The sequence below is a fragment of the Notechis scutatus genome, chromosome 3 (genome assembly GCF_049901735.1).
Source record: "Notechis scutatus isolate UNSWTSFEM ecotype Mainland chromosome 3, rNotScu1.2, whole genome shotgun sequence".
Lineage (NCBI taxonomy): Eukaryota > Metazoa > Chordata > Lepidosauria > Squamata > Elapidae > Notechis > Notechis scutatus.
In genome coordinates this window covers 102268774-102290090 of record NC_142011.1, presented here as the reverse complement: position 1 = coordinate 102290090, position 21317 = coordinate 102268774, and the positions used below count along the sequence as shown (strand labels likewise).

The window sequence follows — 21317 nt, the reverse complement described above, 5'->3', positions numbered from 1 at the left end:
CAAATAACTTGTTGGATCTTAGCTACCATTTTGACATTTCACTTGAATTGGTTAATCACCACATACCCACAAGTTACTTGCCTCAGTCCTCTACTTTAAAAAATGTTTCTGAAACACTGAGTCATAATTGAAGCATAGGATAAATCAGAAAGAGAAGTCTGTGAAAGTTTAAAAGAAAAAGAATAAAAATAAATGTATGCATATATTTGGGACAAATATAAAAAGATGGGGCTGGATTCAGGAAGGAAAGAAGGATGGGTGAGAAACAAGTTATTGAATGATCCTGCTATAGAGAATTAACTAAAGTGCACTTTGGTCCATTTAAGTTTTCTTGGCAAAATTAAAGATCCATAGAGTTCTCTATGAACTGTAAAAGAGAAGAATCTAGGGACAGTATGATATTGTGGAATGTTAATGTAATATTGTAATGTATGGTTTCCGGCTGTTATTACATATATATTGTATTTTCCACAGTTTAAATTCAAATTGAGAGATATACAAACTCTGGCTCAGCATGAGATTTATTGATAGGTTTTGAGCAAGACATCATCACTGTTCTTAAGGTGTCTCATAAGGTTTGGGGAAAATTAGTAGGACAATCTCTTATTCATTCCATGAAATTTCCTAAAGTCAGGCATGGATGCAACAATAATATGCTTGGTTTTTTACCACTGGTTTGCAGTATCCTGTGTTCACATGACTGCTATTTGACTTATGACCTTATGCCTTGACTTATGACCATAATGACTTAACAACCAAAAATCTAGTCCCAATTTTGATCGTAAGTCAAGGACTACCTGTATTCATTATCTCCCCTTCAACTTACCTAGTTCTAAAAACTTCATTCTACATAAAATGGAGATCAGCATCATATTTACTAAGACAGTCTACTAATCTACAGATCAAGATCTACTTTATGCAAGCTGGTGGGTTGTTATTGTTGTTTTAGCTTTCATGGATTATCTCCCTTCGTGTGTTTTTCTGCCAAATTCAGGAAGTTTCAGTAGAATTAGAAAGCTGCCAGTTATCTATTGCCAGATATGAATGCACTAAAATAAATTGGTTAGTTCTACAACCTAAATGCCCTAACTTTAGAATCTAGGGCAGTTTGTTTCTCAGCAACTTTACCTGGGAGAATCAACTCCTGGAATAGCAAATAAAGGAGAAAGCAAAACAAATGAAAACAAACTATCTTCAGATTCTTTATTTTAAATCAGCCTCTGTAGCAACTTTCTTTTCATTTGTCTGCTCTTGCTAGAAGAGCGGACACTTTGATTCAAGTAAGGATGTGCTCAGGAAGTCCCACATAGATTCCAAGCCACTGGTTTGTTATCCCAGTTATTAAAAGTGAAATATAAGAGAAAGAGAAATAAAATGACTTCTTAAGTAGAAATAAAATGACTTCTTAAGTAGATCACGCTGTAGTGATCTACATGCATGCTACTGACTTCATTACTTCGCTCTATCTCTTATTCAATCTATTTAACTTCGGTTATTTTCTTTTTGACCATAATCTTTTTGGATGTTTTGAGCATACTCATGTAAAAAGTATAAATAATATAAAAATCTTTGCCACCATAAACTCATAGCACTCACAGGATTTCCTTCTAATACCTCTTAGCTGCTCCCCATAATCTATCACTGGAAGTGGCCCTCTCACTCTGTATAGTAACTACCTTCTCAGCACATTATATACAAGTGCTTGATGAGAAGTGCCTTTTGGGTTTTAGACTCCTTGCTTCACTTAAGCAGAGCTTTTTACATGTTTCTTGAATTGGGTCAGTGCAGGATGAAAGAAGTCTCTATCATCTTGTTTTGTCAATGTATGTTTCTTGTTTTCACTAAACAACATTTAAAATGGTGTGCTTTGTTTGACCATTCTAACAGTTTTCTCATTTGGCCATGCCCTCTCTTTCCCTTTCTACTCTTTTTGTGATTAAAATCGTAATCCTGTTTTTGTCTCAAACTAGTCCTCAGCACAAGATCTAACTTCAATTAGACTTAAATGAAGTAGGATGAGAGGACACATTTAGCCAATGTTCACAATACATTATATCCTGACAGGTGAGATTCATGATATATTTGCAAGCGAAGAAGAAACAGAGATTAGTGGATCAGAAGAATTTTCTTCTTTCCCAGAGGACCTGGTAGCAGAACAGTTAACTTACATGGATGCTGTAAGTATAAGCAGATGTATACTTTTTGTAAGCATAAATACAGATTATGATTCTGAAGGATTTGTTTTATTTGTTCCTTAAATTTTTATTTAGCTTTCCAGCCATATGGTATCCAAGACACTGAACAGTCAAATATAGTAAACCAACAATCAAAATATAAAAACAAGTTGATGAAACAACAGAAAACTAATGTATACAATTTTAGTTGATGCAAACAGCTGATTAACCATATGTGACATTTTGGTACCTCTTTGGAAAATGTGTGGGGTTATTTGTTTTTGCTACCTGAGGTAAAATTGCCCTTTATTCACACTGATTGCATGATAAAGTGGGTTGTTAAATTGCTTCATCAGTTTTTCTGGCATGCTCACCGAATGAAGAAATTATTAATTATTAATCAGATTTATATCACCCATCTCATCAAAAGCAACTTTGGGAGGTGCACAACAATCAAAGAAAAACAACAAATATAAACACTACAAACATGAAACATAGAAATCTGTATTAATGCATACCATAAAAGCAAAACATAGGCAAAGGGAGGTTAAAAATGATCACTTCAATAATGGAGCCATCTACGAAAGTCTCTAGTTAATTTTCTTTCATTTGGGAAATTTGCACATCCAAAGTCTATAATTTTTTTTAATAGTCTTCTCTAACATTGTGCAGTTATTGTGTATCTTTTTTAAATCTTGGAATCAGTTTATGACAAAACCAAACAACATTTGGTTGTAACTATTGATTAAAATAGGGAGGGATTTTTTGTTTTTTTTTTCTTTCCTTTTTTACTTCCCCCCTTTTTTTCTTCCTAGCTTGTATTTTAAATTTTTAAACTTTTTCCTTCTTAAAGATTAAATATTGTTTTGATTAGAAATTAAATATTTTAATATATACTTAAAAGATACTTTTATAATAGCATTTGATAAAAAAACAGCTAAGTTACAGTAGAAGACTGCTGATTTTTTTATATTGCAAAATTATTGCAAAGTTTAGGGCAAATAGTGAACCAATAGTGAACCAGTTAAATGGCTCCTTAGACAAAGATCATTCTTTGTAAAGATTGATTAAAGCAAGTTTGTTTATGTAATATGTTTATCTGAACTAATTCTCATCCGTTACTAATTGCTGATTGCTCACCAGTCCATTTTGTTGTGCTAGATGTTTTTCTGCAACTGATAACTGATAAAAATGTTCAAAAGAATTGCAGAATTTTGCATGAAAGTTTAAGTGGAGGCAAGCCATGTTCTAAATCTATTTTTGCTTTGCTTTTTTTTTCTCTTTGACTTTTTTGTTACATTGACGTTCAGATGTGGAATGATAGCCTTAATGATGTTTTGTTAGTTGAGACTTTGTGACAGGCCAGAATTAGTACAAATCTTGGTTTATAAAACCATTTGAAATCCTTTTATTACTCTGGTTATTTGAGTAACTGTAAGACAGTCTGTTAATTACAGTAAATTCACAGACTAATTATGTTTTACAGTCTGTAAAACCTAATTAAACTTATATAACTATAATCTAGAAGAGCATTCAAATTAAGTGAATATATTTTGTTTCCAAATATTATATTTCAAGGAACATTCTGTTTTCAAATAATGTAGAACAAGCAGTATTCACTCATTATTCATGATTAAACAGCCTCACGTCTCACATATATCATTGACCTGTTCTAAATCATGTTAAATATAGTTAAGTGAAATAATATTTTAGATGTGCACATGTTTAACACTTTGCAGATAAATCAGAATTCAAGAGTTTCCAAAAGTTTCTTTTTTCCATCAACAAAATAAATCTCTCATAAATTGAATATTGTCAGTCTTAACTATCAGTGATCTATCTCAAGTTATATACAAGCCGGCTCAAATGTTACCATGTTTATAAAATCAGAATATTTCTTTATTAAAATTGATTGACAGAAGTTTAGTTAAACAGGCTGAATTCTCACTATTTGTCTGATATCTTTTAAAGCAGTTTGAACCTTTTTTCTGTAGGGCTAATAGATGGAATGAAATAATAAAAGGTATTCAACTGTTAAATTATTCCTAAACCAAATTGGCAAATATTGAACTTGGCTATTCAATTCCAAGCAGGCAATTATTGTAGAATATTTAAAAGCATTGACTAACCACTCAGTCCTCATGCAGCCTTATAAATTTTAATAAAATTAAACAAACAACAAATATTTCCTCAGTCTGGATGAAGTTAGCTAAAGTTAGCTAAAGTCTGGATTAAGTTAGCTAAAGGAATACAGGCATACATACGTACAAAATATTTGAAGTAATTCTTTAAATCCATGGTTTTAAAGTTGTTCATTGATAGTGGGTCATATATTCCAATAATACACATGTGTGCTACTCTTTGCATCTTACGCAATGCAGTAAAACACTATTAACGTTGCAGGAAGAGCTGTGTCACATAAAGTAACACATGTGTTGCAAATGAACTGGCCATGTATTTGCAGTAGTAGATTTATGTCCCTAACTGTTGTTTTTTGCTGGGTTTGCTGTACAATTCCCAAGCAGTGCCCTATGTAGAATTTATGAGCTACAAGAAATCAAGGACCAAGTAACCACCAATGCTGACCCTTTGTGTTTTTAAACTCATTTCCCTTTCAAACTACCCTCTACTCTGCTATATTTATTGCATTTTGGTATTTGATCATTCACAAACTAGGACCATGACAAATTTACATTGTTTAAATTAAGTTTTTGTTGCATCTCTACTTGAGTCATTCCTCTGAGGCTATATGTTGAAAAAATGGAGAGGGAGAACTCTTCCTTGTGAACATTGCAAAAGTAAATACTAGATAAGTTAAAATTGATTCTTGTATTGTATTATTGCATGGTATTTTTGTTTGCTTACATTATTCTTGAGTATAAATGCATGCCTGATAATACTGCTACTACTTCTGTTATTACTACTACTAAAAAGATTATTGAGAGACTAAAAGACTAAAAAGATGTGCCTGTTGTCAGAAAGGTTTGAACGACCACCATGTTGTGTATTTCAACACAATATATCTAGTAGTAATAAAGAAAATTGGTCTTATAGCCTTGACAAGATGTTTTATGTGTTGTTCCAGACACTGTTTAAAAAAGTGGTGCCACACCACTGTTTGGGCTGCATCTGGTCTCAGAGAGATAAGAAAGAAAACAAACACTTGGCTCCCACCATCAGAGCTACCATTGCACAGTTCAATGCAGTCACCAAATGCGTCATCAGGACCATTTTGAATGGCAAGGAGCTGAAAACGCATCAGCGTGCCAAGATCATAGAGAAGTGGATCAATATTGCACATGTAAAGACTCATTTTGTTCCCTTTGTCTTGCTATTTATACAAATGCTGGATTGTGCGTGTGTGTCCATAGCATGCATAAATATCAGGGTTCATCTAATCCCTATCTTTGAGTATTTTTTTCCTTCCCCCAATAATATAGACAACAGGTAAACTAGCTTTGGGCATAGCATATCAGATGTCCTTGGAAGTTCAATAGAATAGAGTCAATTTTCCCTGGATGATAGAAAGGCTTTGATATTTATTGTTCAATTTAGTTTGGGAAATCATTCCAATCCTTTCCAGTCCCAATACTTTCTTATTGCATTCATTCATTCATTCATTCATTCACTCACTCACTCACTCATTCACTCACTTATTTTATATGCTGCTCATCCAAAGTAATGGATGGCTTATAAGGTGCTCTATAATCTGAATACTGACACTTCATGAGATAACAATGTTTTTCATAGATTACATTTAGTTATTTTCACTCTCTATACACTGTTTCAGTTGTGATGGTTGGAAACTACGGTATAATATTAAAGACCAAAATGTAAAAGAAAGCAAGAATACAGTAACCCAAACTCTAGAAGGTATTTTCAAGTCCAGAAAAAGCAACATACTTTTAAAAAAGAACTGGTCAATGTTTATGTAGTTGACAGGTTCCTTTTTTTTTTTAAAAAAATAAGAATTTAGAGCAACAATGCTCCTAAAAGAGTAACTGAGCAATGTGTAATCCTTCTTTGTTCCATTTTCACTCCCTTTATAGGAATGTAGGATTCTTAAGAATTTCTCCTCTTTGAGAGCCATCGTTTCAGCTCTTCAGTCCAATTCCATTTATCGGTTAAAGAAAAGCTGGGCATGTGTTGCAAAGTAAGATCAATATCCCATCCATTCTTGGGCAGTTGCTAGTTATAAGCTTCTGTAGCTTTTGGGACTTGGAAATCTATAATTTACAATTCCTATAGAGTCGTTGATGGGCTGTTGCAGTTAGGTGGGGGAACTGAAGGCAGTCAATAATTAGCAAAAACAAGACTTTTAATTTATGTCTAGCAGTTTGGGTCAGAAATGTTTCTAAGGGTGCCTAATTTAGCTGTAGATATTACTGTTTTCCACAGTTCCTCAAATACAGAACTGTCTAAAGTCTCTCTAAGTTAAGGTGTGTGACTCAGACTGAGGGGCTCCATCCTCGGCCAAGGAATCTCTTTGGATGGTTTTGGCCAGTCATATTCTCTCAGTCTAGTCCACTTCAATGACTGTTATGAGGAAAAGAAGCAATTACTCTGCTTTAAACTACTGAACAAAAAAGTGGAGTATAAATGCTTGCATTTCTGAGAACCTAGAAGCCTGGGGGATGAATTGGGCTGTTGCATCGGGAAAAATACAAACAAGAAGACTACAATGAGCTTCTTCTTGCTTAACATTATGATTAGAATCATATTCTTCTTACTTAGACAGTGACCTAAAAGAAGAGATGTAATTGGGGATTTGCCTGGGTCCTAAATCCAAGAAATCTCCTTACAAGATGATACCATCATCACAGCCTAATTTTAATTAATGGTCGTTCAGGAAAACTGAAAATCTTAAAATCATTCCATTTTCTTTTGTACAGAGATAGAACGTTGATGTTTGAAGAACTATCAGAAATTTTCTCAGATCATGACAACTATTTGACAAGTCGGGAGCTGCTAATGAGGGTGAGAAGCAACAGATACTTCAGTGACAGTGTAATACTTTCCAACTGCAGTGCTCAGTTTTGGCTAAATAATCACCAATATATACTATTAACCTGTGAATAGGTATGCTGGTAGAAGTCCTTTGAGTGCCAAAGATTATCTTGAGTCTTGAGTAAGCAGTTCTCTATATGTGAATATATGTACCGTATTTGCCGGCGTATAAGACGACTTTTTGCCCTGAAAAAGATGCCTCCAATTGGGGGGGTCGTCTTATATGCCGGGTCGTCTTATACGCCGGCAAATAGTAATTGGGAAGCACTGCGGCTGCTCGCGGCTGAGGCACTTTGGCACCGTGGAAGCGAATCCCGTGAAGCCGAAAGGAGCAGCCAGCCTTCTCCCAGCTCCCAAGGAAGCGAGGCTCGCACCGCCCGAGCTCCGCTGAGGTATCCGGCTGGGGCTGTCAGGAGTTGTTACCGCTGGCGCGGCTCGCGCAGCTCCAGTCCGCGTTGCCTCGGGAAGGAAAGGCAAAACCAGGAGCCGCTGCTGCCATTGCAAAGCGCCGCCGCGGCTCTTCCTTTTTGCCTTTCCCTTCCCGAGGCAACGCGGACTGGAGCCAGCGGAGCCGCGCCAGCGGTAACAACTCCTGACAGCCCCAGCCGGATACCTCAGCGGAGCCCGGCGTGCGAGCCTCATTTCCTTGGGAGCTGGGAGAAGGCTGGCTGCTCCTTTCGGCTTCACGGGATTCGTTTCCACGGTAGACAAAAGTGCCCCCCCAAAAAGTGCAAAAGTGGAAGGCGTGCGGAAGAGGGGGCGAGTATATAACAAACTATATTTTGAGTGGAAATGTTGGGGGGTCGTCTTATACGCCGGGTCGTCTTATACGCCGGCATATACGGTATATATTTAATTCAGCAGTCCAATTTATGAATGGAAAATAAGTTTCATGTATTAGCAGAAATATCCAAACAGTCAACAGCTGATATAAGATGTGGCAAGGCCTATGGCCAGTCTGAGAATTATTCTTCTTGGCTTATCAAATCTAATATGAAGAGGCTGTTCATTTGAATCATTGAATCTCATTGATAAAGAGAAAAATGGTTTCAGCCTCTTGAAAAGAAGTGGTGATCAGGCTGCTTCTAAAGATGCCAAATTTGGATTTGGAAGATTAAAAATGGCTATAAACTAAATGCCAATATTCCCTTCCTAGGCAAGGGCTTTGAATGGGTGGTGGATGATCAACTACAGACTTTCTTATATAAAACTGATTTTCCAGATCTATTTCAATGCACTCTCAGATCTGGCTATGAACTATCTTGGTCATCAGATCCGTCTATAGGATGACCTGGACAGGAAAAAGACAGGCAAAATGTGACTCTCTTGTTCCTCCTGGACCTCTCAATGACTTTTGATACCATTAAGTATGATATCCCCCTGGGTAAGCTATCACAGCTGAGGCATATGGTTCTACTGTAACCTGGATGGTTTTTTCCAGAAAGGGTTGCTGGCAATTACTTTCCTGCATGATGATGGTTGGGTTATGGAGTTTTATTTCCTATATTCTTCAAAATCTACATAAAACCATTAGCAGAAACCACCTATGGACAAATTTAAGCTGCAATGTGGGAATATCCAGGATTTCCATGAAACTGTTTTTGGGATACTTAAAAGCAGATGGCTTTCAGTGTGCATGGATTTTAAAAAATAAACGGGGTTTAGATTAGCTTTGCAAAGTGCAATATTTTGAGAGAAGATTCCATTTGATTTGAAATTGAACCAGACTGCTAATATTGAAAACCTAAAGGTCATTTGAGTGATTTTTTTAAAAAAAAATTGTTAGAAAAAGCTGGCAAGGATTGAGATGCATCTGGTATGAGATAACTCATCCCATAGGAAATTATCTGAATATTCTGTGCTCTTCCAGTGAGACAGAAATAAAAGATGATAACTGTGAAAAGTCATTAATTGATACAAAAAGTGGTATAAATGTGCACTATACACGACTCTATCATCTATTCCTTGAAAAGCCAAAGGCAATGTAAATTGAATTATTAATGAGAAAAAAGTATGCCAACTGTAGAAAAATAAGTGAAATGATTGCAAACAGGATATTTTATTTATTTATTTTGTTTATGACTGTATAGACCTTTTTAGTCAATTGTATTTACTACAACTATCAAAGCCAATGCAACAATAATGATGTACAACAAGAATTATGATGATTAGAATAATTAGTAAATAATATATCAAACAAGGATATTGTAAATGATAAAATAAAATGTATATATGTATAACAATTGTAATGCTAGATCGGCTGCACCGTGTTGTATTCTTATAATTAAAATAAAAAAATAAATTAAACTAATTCAACATATAATTAAAGTCAAGTATTGTAATAAATAAATATTGTAATAGTAATAATGTTCTTGGTATCCAGAGCTTAACAATAATCAAGTCTTGAAAGCCTTCTGGAACAGCCTTTTAAGAGGCAGCAAGGCCATGAGAGTTGAGGTTATTCTTGTCTTGAGAGGAATGGATCCCTGATAGAGGAAGTTCAATTTTGGACACTTCCAGTTGAACCTCCTGAATGGTTGAGATTTCATCAGGCATTCTCTGAGCCCACTGACTGTATGGGCAAAATCTGTATGGGTAATCTTGAATGATGCCCAGGACCTTAAATTATATTCAGAATGAATAAATAGCTAAAACTGCACCTGCAGAAACTGTGTTGCTAGCAATATTGAGACTCACTGATGACTGTATGGGCCACTAAGCTTTGCTCCAATTGAAGTTAGCAAATGGTTTTCAAAGATGGTCCCGTGTAAATTGAACTGCTATACATTGTCCATGCAACAAATCTCAAGGATTTGAATGACCAATGTCAGCACCTCTCAGATAAATAAGGCTGCAATTGATGTATCAGCCAAACCTGAGCAGATCTTCATGGTCAGGAACTGTGATTCCAGGAAGTGTGACCTGTTCACCTCAGCAAAGCATAAAGAGGTCTAAAACTCCAAAATCAGCAAGCATCTGTAAAAATTATCACTCCAACTTTCTAGGATTGAAACTGTGCATGTTTCTTCCCATCTACATCTTGATAGTCCCCACGGTCTCCACAGAAATGCTTGTTTGCGTTCTCTATTCAGCCCATGATAGAGATGTACAGTTGAATATCATCCTGACATCCTGGCAATGTCAATATCACTGACATTGCATGACAATATTAATCTATCTGTGTTGCAGATCATTAAGTGTAGAGCTGATAAAAGGGCAAATCTTCTGTGAATGCACTGAGTTGTATCTGAGATTTCAAGATGTAAAAATTATTGAAATACTTGGCGCGGTAATCACAAGACAATGAAGTTCTATATGCATAGATGTATTTATAGAAAATTACCTTGAATGTCTAGAAAGGTGACCTTTAATTATAGCAAATGCCATTTCTAAAAATACAATGATTTATTGTCTTGTAAGAGAGGGTCAGAAGGCTATCTAATCTTCTAAGAAAGTTTGGAGATTATTTAAATGTATACAATTGATTGGAAAGGACATGAAATTTTCAGGATGACAGCAGCATTAAGTTAAAAAGCAATGTAAAGGAAGTGCATAAAAAGCTAGGACATTCTTTTTAACGTTCTATCAAAGTGAAGAAAAAAAGGAAAGATAAAAACAGAAAATCAAGATAAGAAGGCTATAATTATTTTTTTAAAAAGAACAAATTACTGACTTTTAAAAATCATTGTGCACCTGAGAAGACATATCCTTCTGTAGTTATACAGAAAAACAAGTTAAAACATGGCAGTAAATTAATTTTAATCTGTTTCAAAGAACCAGATCATATTGTGAAATATAGCTCCTGAAATCATAGTGTTACTGGTAAAGTGATCCCCAAGGCCTAAATTGTTGGAACACAGAAACATTTTCATTTCCTGACTGTCTCCTTGTTAGTCAGCAAAGTAAAAATATTAATCACATCATAATGTAAGTGTATAAGAAAAAAAACCCAGAGGATTATATAATGGAAAGAAAAAATGTTATTTTGTTTAAGAATAAAAACATATTAACTGTCCAGAAGCAGTAAGATTGTGATCCAGATGTGCCTAATTCAGAGAAAACTGAACAAATACTTGATTTGGCTGAGGGGTATGTCAAGTTGACTTGTATTTTGGAGCAAGCATTCCTCACTTTTAGGAAACTCTTGAAACATTTTTGTGTGAGCCTTTTTATTAATTTATCTCTGATGAGTCACATGTCTTTTCAAGTTTTGAGAGAAGGACGTAGCATTCAGTTAGCATGGGAAATGTTTGTGAGTCTGTTCTATGGCCTTTCCCATTCATTGCCCTTTTATTTTCATCACAGGAAGGAACATCTAAATTTGCAAATTTGGACAGCTGTGTAAAAGAGAACCAGAAGAGAACCCAGAGGCGGCTTCAACTGCAAAAAGATATGGTAACTCTTTCTTTTACATTTTTACCATGAGATGCTCAGGAGATCCAGGATGACATTGTTTGAAAAAATATAAAACTGTTTTAAGATTTATCCAAATACAAACAAAATGGTTAAGTTCAAGTTAAATCAAGTTCAAATAAAATTAGGAAACCACCATTTCTCACTATATTCAACCAAGTCTTGAATTCATTCACTTAATTTTTTTTCATAGTTTCATGAAAAAAACACAGTCAAAAAGTAATGGTGAAGAAATTCCTTAAGTTACTAATGGTGGATGAGTGTTCCTTAGACCAGAATTTTTGAGGCACATACTTGTAATTTCTCATAGAACAATAGTTGATCAATTATGTTTGAATAATGCCTTAGATACTTCAACAATCAGGTTTGTGTGGAGAAAATTTGAAGTTGAAATTGCAGCTAAAGTAAGCTGCTTCTTCCCTTGAGTTCCATTCCTTAAAGTTAACAATAAAAGTTTTTTATGATTTTATAAGATTCTCCTCTGTGTTCTTCAGGGACTGTTAAATGACATTTTTAAATCTGGTTTGTGAATTGTTTTCCACTTCCAAAAAAATGCATCTTTTCCAGTATTACTTCTATAAAACATTCTAAAAACAATTTAGAAAAAGAAGACTTATTACAATTACAATAATACATTACCAATTTGATCATCACTTTTTCTTCCCCATAAAAAATAAGGTGACATAATTTTACAAGTGGCAAGTCATTTTATTTTTATGAATATATATTTCCCCAAAGCAAAGTGCTTACAATGGCAAACAACGTACTGTATAAGGGAAATAATATGCTGGTATAAAGCATAAGGGGAAAGAAACAAAGAGAGGAGAAATACAAGCATAAAAGTTTCTTAACGAAATAGTGAGTAGCATCAATAAACCTCTCAGAAGAGACCATTCCACAATATTGTGTTCTATTGAAATAACTTCATTCATTTCCTGTCAGATCACATTTGATGTATGAATGGTTCTTACAGCTTAGTTCAACCAGCCAGAAAAGCAGCTACTGCTAGGCCAGAATCCGATTGCTCCTTCACAGAGGGCCATGTCAACATGGAGAAGATCATGAGGAAATAAATATAGAACTTAGTATAGTTATCTGGACTATAGAGGGCTAAAGATCCCTGAACCACATAGAACTTTGAACTAGATCCAAAATAAAAAAAGTGCTTAATGATTCAGAGTTAGGTTGGTTAATCTCTTTACGCTTTCATTCTGCTCAGGGTGTCATGCAAGGCACTGTTCCTTACCTTGGTACTTTCTTAACGGATTTGACAATGCTTGATACGGCTCTCCAGGACTATGTAGAGGTAGGTTTGTAACACTCATGCATACTGTAATAGTTTTGCCTTCAGCATGTATTTGTAAAGCATCATCTCACTAGGTACAGACCAAACACAGGAGCTTAATTAGGAAATGGAACAATTGTTAACAGTTATAAAACTGAGTTTACATTATTAGAATTCTCCCAATTTAAATCCCATGCCTTGAATTAAAACAAATTCAAGGATAGGTTTGCACAGGTTTGTTCCCCTGGTTAAAACCAGATCTATATGTACAGGATAACAGAACATTAGCAGAATTTCTTCACAAATTCCACATTTTCTTTGGAATAAGTTATATTTTGATTGTAATATACGGAAGCACAGATCTCTTGAAGAGGGACTTTCTTGTGAAAAGAAGAGTAATTATGTCTTGGTTCAGAAAAACACTTTAACAAATAACATGCATAGGTATTTAATTGTGTCTGAAATAATCACTTAAGTTTTTTCAAATGTGTTCATTAGGAGAATGATATAAAATGTCATTCAAACTATGAGCAGAAGAGACACACAAAAATGAAATTGGAAAGATGGTTCCATAAAATATTAAATAAGCATTGTGGAAGGAAGGAAAGAAGTCATATGCCACATGAGGGATTTTTGTGTAAAGTTTTATATTTATGATATCTCAAGACTTTGTAGCTTATAAAGATATGCGGAAATGTTGTAATGCATTAGGTTAGGGCTGTAGTCAGGACCTGCCACTATGTTGGTGTGTAAAAATTTTCTGTTAATAATTGTGAATATAGTTCATAAGTGATGGATTGATTGGTTTGATTATTAAGTGGGGTTTACTAGGAGTTATAACTAATAAATGAATTTTAAAATGTGATGGTAGAGGACCCAAAAGGGTAAATACATGAACATTTGGAAACATTCAACTTACTTTTTTTGAAATAACTGGCCTGGTTCTGTTCAATTTTTAATTCAGTTCTTGATCTTAGCTACAACCTCTCCTAACCAGATGCCCTCCAATATCACGTCCTGTTTTGTATCTTCTGGAGGGTGAAAATGTATATATGGGTTGTGATTGTTCCATGATGTTTGGATAGATTATATTATTTTTAGTTTTAATTTTTCATTTCATTCCTGTTTGGAGGTCAGACTATGAGCTTCAAATCAGATAAGGAATTATCTAAGGAATAAGACTAAGGAATTCTTGAGGACACCAGGTTATGGAAGGCTTTCTTAGTGCTTATCTAAAAGCTCAGAATATTGTAGCCTATCCCTTATCTTTCTTCAGAAACATTCACTCATGAATTAGTCCACCTCAATGCGGTGCTTATTCTTCCTTTGAAAGTATCCCAAGAGTTTTATTGGGTACTTATGCTGCCAACTTTGGGACAACAGTAGAACTCGTTGCTACTGTTCCAGGCTTTGAAAAGGCGTAGTAGATCTTGCTTTATGCGTGCCTTTAACTGTGTCTTAGTGCTTGATTGAACTAGCTGATGCCACCACACAAGAACTTCCTCTCTATTTAATGAATTCTGTAAAAAAAAAATATGGCTCTATGGAAAGAAGTTCTGGATCCAGTTTTTATGACAGTTCCCAAAGGATTGTAGGAGGATTGCTGAATGTTCATTGCTTAGATTCTTTCATGGGGAAATACATGTACAAATGAATTATTATTGTACAAATAAATATACAAATACATTTGTAAGAATATGCTGTTTCAATAGATCTGGAATAGAGGCTTACTTTGGCAGCACATTTTGGGAGGCCAAGTAGATTGATTTTAATCACACACGTGGGTAGAATTTTTGTTGTTCCTGGATATACATTTTGGAGGTATAGTAGTTCCTCCTCCTCCTCCTCCTCCTCCTCCTCCTCCTCCTCCAATGTTAAACTGTTTAAGGATTTCCCACTACAGTTTTCCCATCTCAATAGCTGGTGAAAAAATGCTTTATAATAGTTCTGAACAGAAGGGGTCTTAGGGTTGTAGAAAAAGTATTTGTAACCACATGATTCAAGATTCTTGCACTCTTTAGCAAGCTCTACAACATGCATACATTTGTAACTTGTGTAAATTGTGCCACGTAAGAGACTACAAGCCCAAAGCTAACTAATGTCTTCAAGTCAGATTTGTTCCCTGTACAGTCCCAAATCATCTGTAGGAAGGGAAGGACACCCTGCAGCTGTAAAGAAAGCGGCTGGTTCAAGCTAATAGGCATGTACATCAGCATTAGCATAATTAAATCCTTGTAAAGTGTGGTGAATATATACATGTTTTCAAATTATTTAAGGAAGTTTGGCAGAGAGGCCATGATTGATTGCAGAGTGAAGTTTAAAAGCGTCTTCATGGAACCAGTCTTGAAAGTTTTGGCCTTTTGGAAAATTTATTCCTTTGTAGCCATTTTATTATCTCCATTAAAAATGCAGATTTTGTAACTATACAATCCATTTCTTTATTTTTTGCAGGGAGGGCTAATAAATTTTGAGAAGAGAAGGCGGGTAAGCTTGCATTTTGTTTCCACCATTCAGTCACAATTTAATGGTCTACAAGAAATCTGAGGATTTATTTTTTGTTTTTAGAGAGAAACAGGAGACAATGTATCTACAGAGCTTAACATTTTCAACCAGAATTATAAAGCAAGTCCCAGGAGAGACAGACTATTGGAATATTAAATGCAATTTTTCTCAAGTAAAATGTGACCATTTTACCCTTTTCTTCATCTGGTTGGCTGTACAATATGCCTCTACATAATACTGTATGTTAAGCATGTCAATTTAGATGCAGGAATGTTTCAAGATTACCATTTTTTTGTAGGATTCTTCATAGCTTTCCCCCAGAATATTGTGCTGTCACCTGAAATCTCACAAAACTTTCACATTCTCTCTGAAATCTCACAAAAACTTTAGCAAGAAATCCAAATCTTGCAAAAAAAAATTCTTCTATGAGATTTCACCCATTATTATTATTATTATTATTATTATTATTATTATTATTATTATTTAAATAAAGATGGATAGATACTATCTAGGAAATTGCATGTTGTCATCACCATAATTATGATAGCTAATGTAAACATATTTCCAATCAGCCTATCTAGGATATATCATTCATTTAAAATATTGATTTTTAGAAAAAAACAACTCAATGTATCATGAAAGTATTATGGGCAGCCACATGGATTCAAATTATTTATTTATTTTAAAGATCAATGCATTTTGATGGTTTTAGTAGTCAATGGAAAATATCTCACAGTCAGAACAGGTTTTTGTTCTTGTGAAATCTCTCTAAAATGCAGCAGGGCATTGTCCCTGCTACTACCTGCTGGCCTACAGCAGATGAAGGGTGGCACAAGTTCTTAGGCTTTCTGTGGCTGGATTGTTATTGGGAACAATCTGTCCTGAAAATCCAGAGACTCAGCTATTGTTGTGCAGAGCTAGTAAAGAGAAGCCTCTGGTAGGTAGAGATAAGGGCTGTTTTTGCATCCAGCAAGTAAGAGTTAAAACCAATGACTTCTACACATGTTGAAGATCATTTTTCCCTCTCTTTAATCGAAATATTAGGAGGGAGCTACAGGCTTAGTGCACTTGCAAAAGGTTGCCAGGTCTCCTGTCATGGTATGTGGGCAAGTCAGTTTTGAACCTCATATACTCCACCATTCACCCAAGTTCCCAGATTATCAAGCAAGGAACATTCTTTAAGTCAGGGGTCGCCAACCTTTTGGACCTCAGGGACCACCAAACTCATAATTTTAAATCCCAGGGACCATTAACCAGTTCTGTGAGCATGGCCTAATTTGTGGGTGTGGCTTGGTGGTCATGTGACTGGTGTGCATGGCTTGTATGTAAATATAAATATTTATATAAATATTGAATTTTTTTATAAAAAAGAGCAATTTTTACCCAAAATCAGGCAAAGCAGGCAGGCAGATTGAGTTGTTCACAGAATCACAGATTCATTCAGAGATCTATCTATCTGCCATTGGCTAGCTCAGTCTGTCACATAAAATTTGCTTGCAAGAAAACTCATAAAATTAACTCAAAACACACCATGTATGTAAATATTAATTTTTTTATTAAAAAAAGAGCAACTTTTACCCAAAATGAGACAAAGCAGGCAGGCAGATTGAGATGCTCACAGAATCATTCAGTGATCTATTTTATCTGCCATTGGCTAGCTCAGTCTCTCAAATTTGCTTGCCGTGAGTCTGCACTGAATAATAGAATAATAATAATAATAATCCTAAGAATAATAATCCTAAGAATAATAATAGTCCTAAGGGAAGTTCGGCTGTGCTTAAAAGCAGAGCTGAAGATCTAAAGACTAGCTAGAAAGCAAGAAATCCAACCATTTCCTGCTTCCTAGCTAATCTAAATCTCCCGGCACAGCAGAACAGATGATGGTCGGAAAAAGGAAAAATAGCAATTTAGCAGGCAAGTTTGCTGGGTAAAGAGTGAGTGGGCAGGGAGGGTTCCCGCAGGCCATGTGAGTGGTGCAGCCTTGTGTTTCTGCGCAGCCTGGATTAATTGCTTTGGGGTGTGTGCTCTGGGGGTGAGATTTCTATGCGGCCCACCAAAATTTTCTCACGGCCCACCAGTTGGCGACCACTGCTTTAGGTCCATTTGAAAGTATAGAGGCTTTGCAGTGAGATTATTACATGCATAAAAGTGGAAAGATTTGAGACTATTCCCCATGGAAGATGATGGAATTTGCTGAGATGGCCAAATTGACTTTTTTGATAAGAAAAAAGACTTCTATGGTTATTGTTGACTGGAATATCCTTATAGAATTTTTTGCATAAAACAGGATTTATGGTTTGATGATTAGGAAGAAATATTATAGAAAAAAAGAATCATGTGGTAACCACTGATTAAGAGGTAAATTTATAACTGCTGTAAAAAAAACAGACACTATTTTTTAAATGCTTTTTGTCTTCTTTCTGCACTTTTGACTTTGCTTTCTTTTTTTTTCTTTTTTCGATATTAGTTTTGTTAGTTTTTCCATTTTTAAACAAATTATTTTTTAAAAAACAAAGCATAGATGCCTAGTGCCATTGAGAACCAAATTATGTCGTGCTTGTCAGTGAACTTGTCATGAGTTTTTCAACATCTCTAATCATCCTTCTCAGCAGGGGTGGGTTTCTACCGGTTCTGTCCACCTCTGTAGAACTGGTAGCTTTGAAGAGCAGCAGACGTAGAACTGGTTCTATGTCTGCTGATGTTTTGCCCACCCGCCCACCCAGGCTCTTACCTGACCTTTATTTCCTGCTTTTTCAACTTCAGCTGCCGTGGGAGGCACAGCTGCAGTTAAAAAGCAGGAAAAAAGTACTTTTTCAAAGGCTGCTTCTCCGCACACAGCGCTGCTCAGCTGTCCAGGCACCAGGGTGATGACGATTTACAGGCGCGTGCAGCGTGCAGGGAAGCACATCGTAAATCACTGAACCTCATAAATCACCGAACCGGTAGTTAACCTTGTCGGATCCCACCCCTGCTTCTGCTGCTCTTGACTGTGAGATAGTCTATATTTGCCTTCCATTTTCCTCATTCAGGTCCCCCTCTTGTTCCATTATTTTTTTCAGGAATTTGAAGTAATTGCTCAGATTAAACTCTTACAGTCTTCCTGTAATAGCTATTGCATGACTTCAGACAAAAAATTCATCCAGTGGTTCCAGAAACAGCGACAATTAACAGAGGAAGAAAGGTAAGATTTTTTTGATTTGTAACAAGCATTTTTTTGCATAATCCCTTATCATCTGAGATAAAAAAAGAACAAAACTATTTTAAGATTGTTGTGGATTGCACAAGACATTCAATCAGCTTTGAAATGTATACAAGAAACACACATGCTGCTTTCATAGAGAGGGATAAGTATTATCCTGTACTTATGTGCAATGCACACAAATATGCAGACACACACACACACACACACACACACACAGCAAAGCTTTGATCACTTGTTTGGGGCTGCCAAACAAGTGATCAAAGTTTTTGGGACCAGCCCTGGAGAAGTATAGAGCTCTTCATACCATTAAGCAGTGAAGAATTCCAAGTACAGTCCTAAAGAGGTCTATGGAGATTCTCAGTCATTCAGGTCATAGTTGTCCCAAAGGTGCTTTTTTCAAGAGGCAACTGGACTTTCTGCTTTTTCTTTGAAGACATTTCACTTCTCATCCAAGAAGCTTCTTCAGCTCTGAGAAGAAGAAGCTTCTTGGATGAGAAGTGAAACGTCTTCAGAGAAAAACCAGAAAGTCCAGTTGCCTCTTGAAAAAAGCTCCTTTGGGACAGTCCTAGAGACGCTAATTCTAATTTGAGTGATGCTACCTGGGAGCCTTGTAGCAATTTATTATTATGAATTCAATATGCAAACATACTAGAGACAGTGCTTCAGGAACCAGGAAACCAATCACCTGCAAGATAGTACCTTGTAAGATGATGTTCTTAACTTTATCTTTCTCGTAAATGCTTTTTCTTCTCACTCAAGATCTGATAATCTCACCATTTAAAGCAGTCTATCTTGATCTTTTTATCCCAGAGGAACCCTTGAAAATAATTTTTAGGTCTGGAGAACATAAAATAATTATTTTGACAGCTATTTTTTGAAAAAAAAAATGCAAACATGTCACAAGACAATGAACTTTTAGCCTACCTAATCCATGTTTCACAATATTTACCACAACAGCAAAGTGGCTGGTTAATAATTGAGTCATGACACATAAAGGTTCCCACCACTGCAGCATTGTATAGTGCATAAAATTTAAAAATTGCTATTTTTTTTCAGTCATGATCTCACACAGAACTCTGAGAAAGGCTGAGTTCAAGGTTTATTTTAAGCCTTCCAGACTCTTCAACATTCTTTTGTTAAAGCCGAAATGATCGATCAAGGTAGTATCAGTTAATAAATTCTGACTTTTGGCTTCTCTAAAAATAGCCAGCCAGCATTTACAGCAGTATGCAGCTATATATAACACATGAAGTTGTCTTTTTACATCAACTTCCTTTTTCCGTGACATTTTGAGTTTCACTAAACAGGTGCAGAGCTTGTTGTTGTTTTTTGTCTTTCTCTGATGTTGCCATGGTTGAATTTAAATTGTGAGCCCAAAAGGTTAGATTTCAGTATGCAGAGTAGCAATTGCATTTTATGGATTTTATTTACAGATCTAACCCATTACAGAAAACCCTACTGTATACATGTCTATGCTTCTATGCACTGTTGGTTCTCTTGTCTTTTAGTGCATTTTTAGAATATAAGGCCAAGGGTGCATTTCACTTGAACATTTATTTATTCCCACTCAGTTCTGGTGCTCAGAATTTCATCTGCGCATGGAGTTAGAATACATTATATTAGAATGTAGAATATATTGCATGCACCTTGAAAAGCATCCATCTTGGGTCATACAGAAATGGGAGCTGAGGAAGAAAAATAAACCCAAGAAGTATCCTAGTTTCTTTATAACACAAAATATATCTTTCAAAGGAGATTTAAAAAAAAACCTGCAGTTATATTTAAAACGTATGGAATAACAGTGTTTCTCAGTGTTGGCAATTTTAATACATGCTTGCTAGGGAATTTGGCAAATTAAACATGTCCTCAAGTTGCCACAGTTGAGGAAAACTGGAATAACTCATAGTGACATAACCTGAAGTGATGTCTACATTAGATATAAAGCCTTGTTCCAAAGTAAAAGACCTAGTTTTGCATTTAATTCAGTGATTTAATTTTATGGTAGTAGTTCTAATCAGAAGGTGATCTTTAATCTTCCAGCTATGCCCTTTCCTGTGAGGTTGAAGCAGCCATCGACACAACCACCACGTCCCCCAAACCGCGGAAGAGCATGGTGAAAAGACTGAGCCTGTGAGTTTCAATGGGAAGTGAAGATTGGGAGCCTCCTGGTTCAGGGTTGTTCTCTGGAGAGAACATCTGGTCTCCTGGTTCACGGGAAAACTCTGAAATCATGTGCAAAACTACACTTATACCTGTGCAAATGAACTCCTGTGTTACTACTGTGGATCCTTGCTGAAAGGAAAGGTGTTTAGAAGCATAGACATTTCAAAAGCTTCCTCCTTTGTTTTAGAGGCAGGTAAATAATTCATCCTATTTAAATATAGGATGTTTCTCTAAGCCTCAGAAGGGCTTATAGTATTTACCTCATATCATGATACTCAACTGAAATTCATTTGCAAGTTACGTTGTTCCAATGAGGTTCATTCTTTCATATCCAAGGGAATTAATAGTATAACTTCACAAGCCATTAACTGAAGCAAACTGTTTTTCACAGATTTAAGCAAAGAAAAATGAGTGTGAATAATCAAGCACTCTACTAGAGTCTCCCTCACCAGTAATAAGGCTTGACAAGGAATATATCCCAATCTCACTTCACTGTCATGGTTAGATGTTGAAGCAAAATGCCTTTTTTCTATTCCCACCCACCCTATATTAACAATAAACTATCTGCCTT

At 35.7% G+C, this 21317-nt stretch overlaps 1 protein-coding gene across 2 annotated transcripts in view; it reads left to right on the top strand.

The window, feature by feature from the left end:
• RGL1 (ral guanine nucleotide dissociation stimulator like 1) overlaps positions 1 to 21317 on the top strand; it is a 92872-nt gene that overhangs the window by 61316 nt on the left and 10239 nt on the right. For both annotated transcript variants that reach the window (XM_026669264.2, XM_026669265.2), the window contains exons 6-14: positions 2065 to 2177; positions 5260 to 5475; positions 6224 to 6327; positions 7067 to 7151; positions 11487 to 11576; positions 12814 to 12900; positions 15331 to 15363; positions 18441 to 18562; positions 20624 to 20713. In XM_026669264.2, the coding sequence (XP_026525049.2) occupies positions 2065 to 2177; positions 5260 to 5475; positions 6224 to 6327; positions 7067 to 7151; positions 11487 to 11576; positions 12814 to 12900; positions 15331 to 15363; positions 18441 to 18562; positions 20624 to 20713 (940 nt within the window). The remainder of the gene's footprint in view (positions 1 to 2064; positions 2178 to 5259; positions 5476 to 6223; positions 6328 to 7066; positions 7152 to 11486; positions 11577 to 12813; positions 12901 to 15330; positions 15364 to 18440; positions 18563 to 20623; positions 20714 to 21317) is intronic.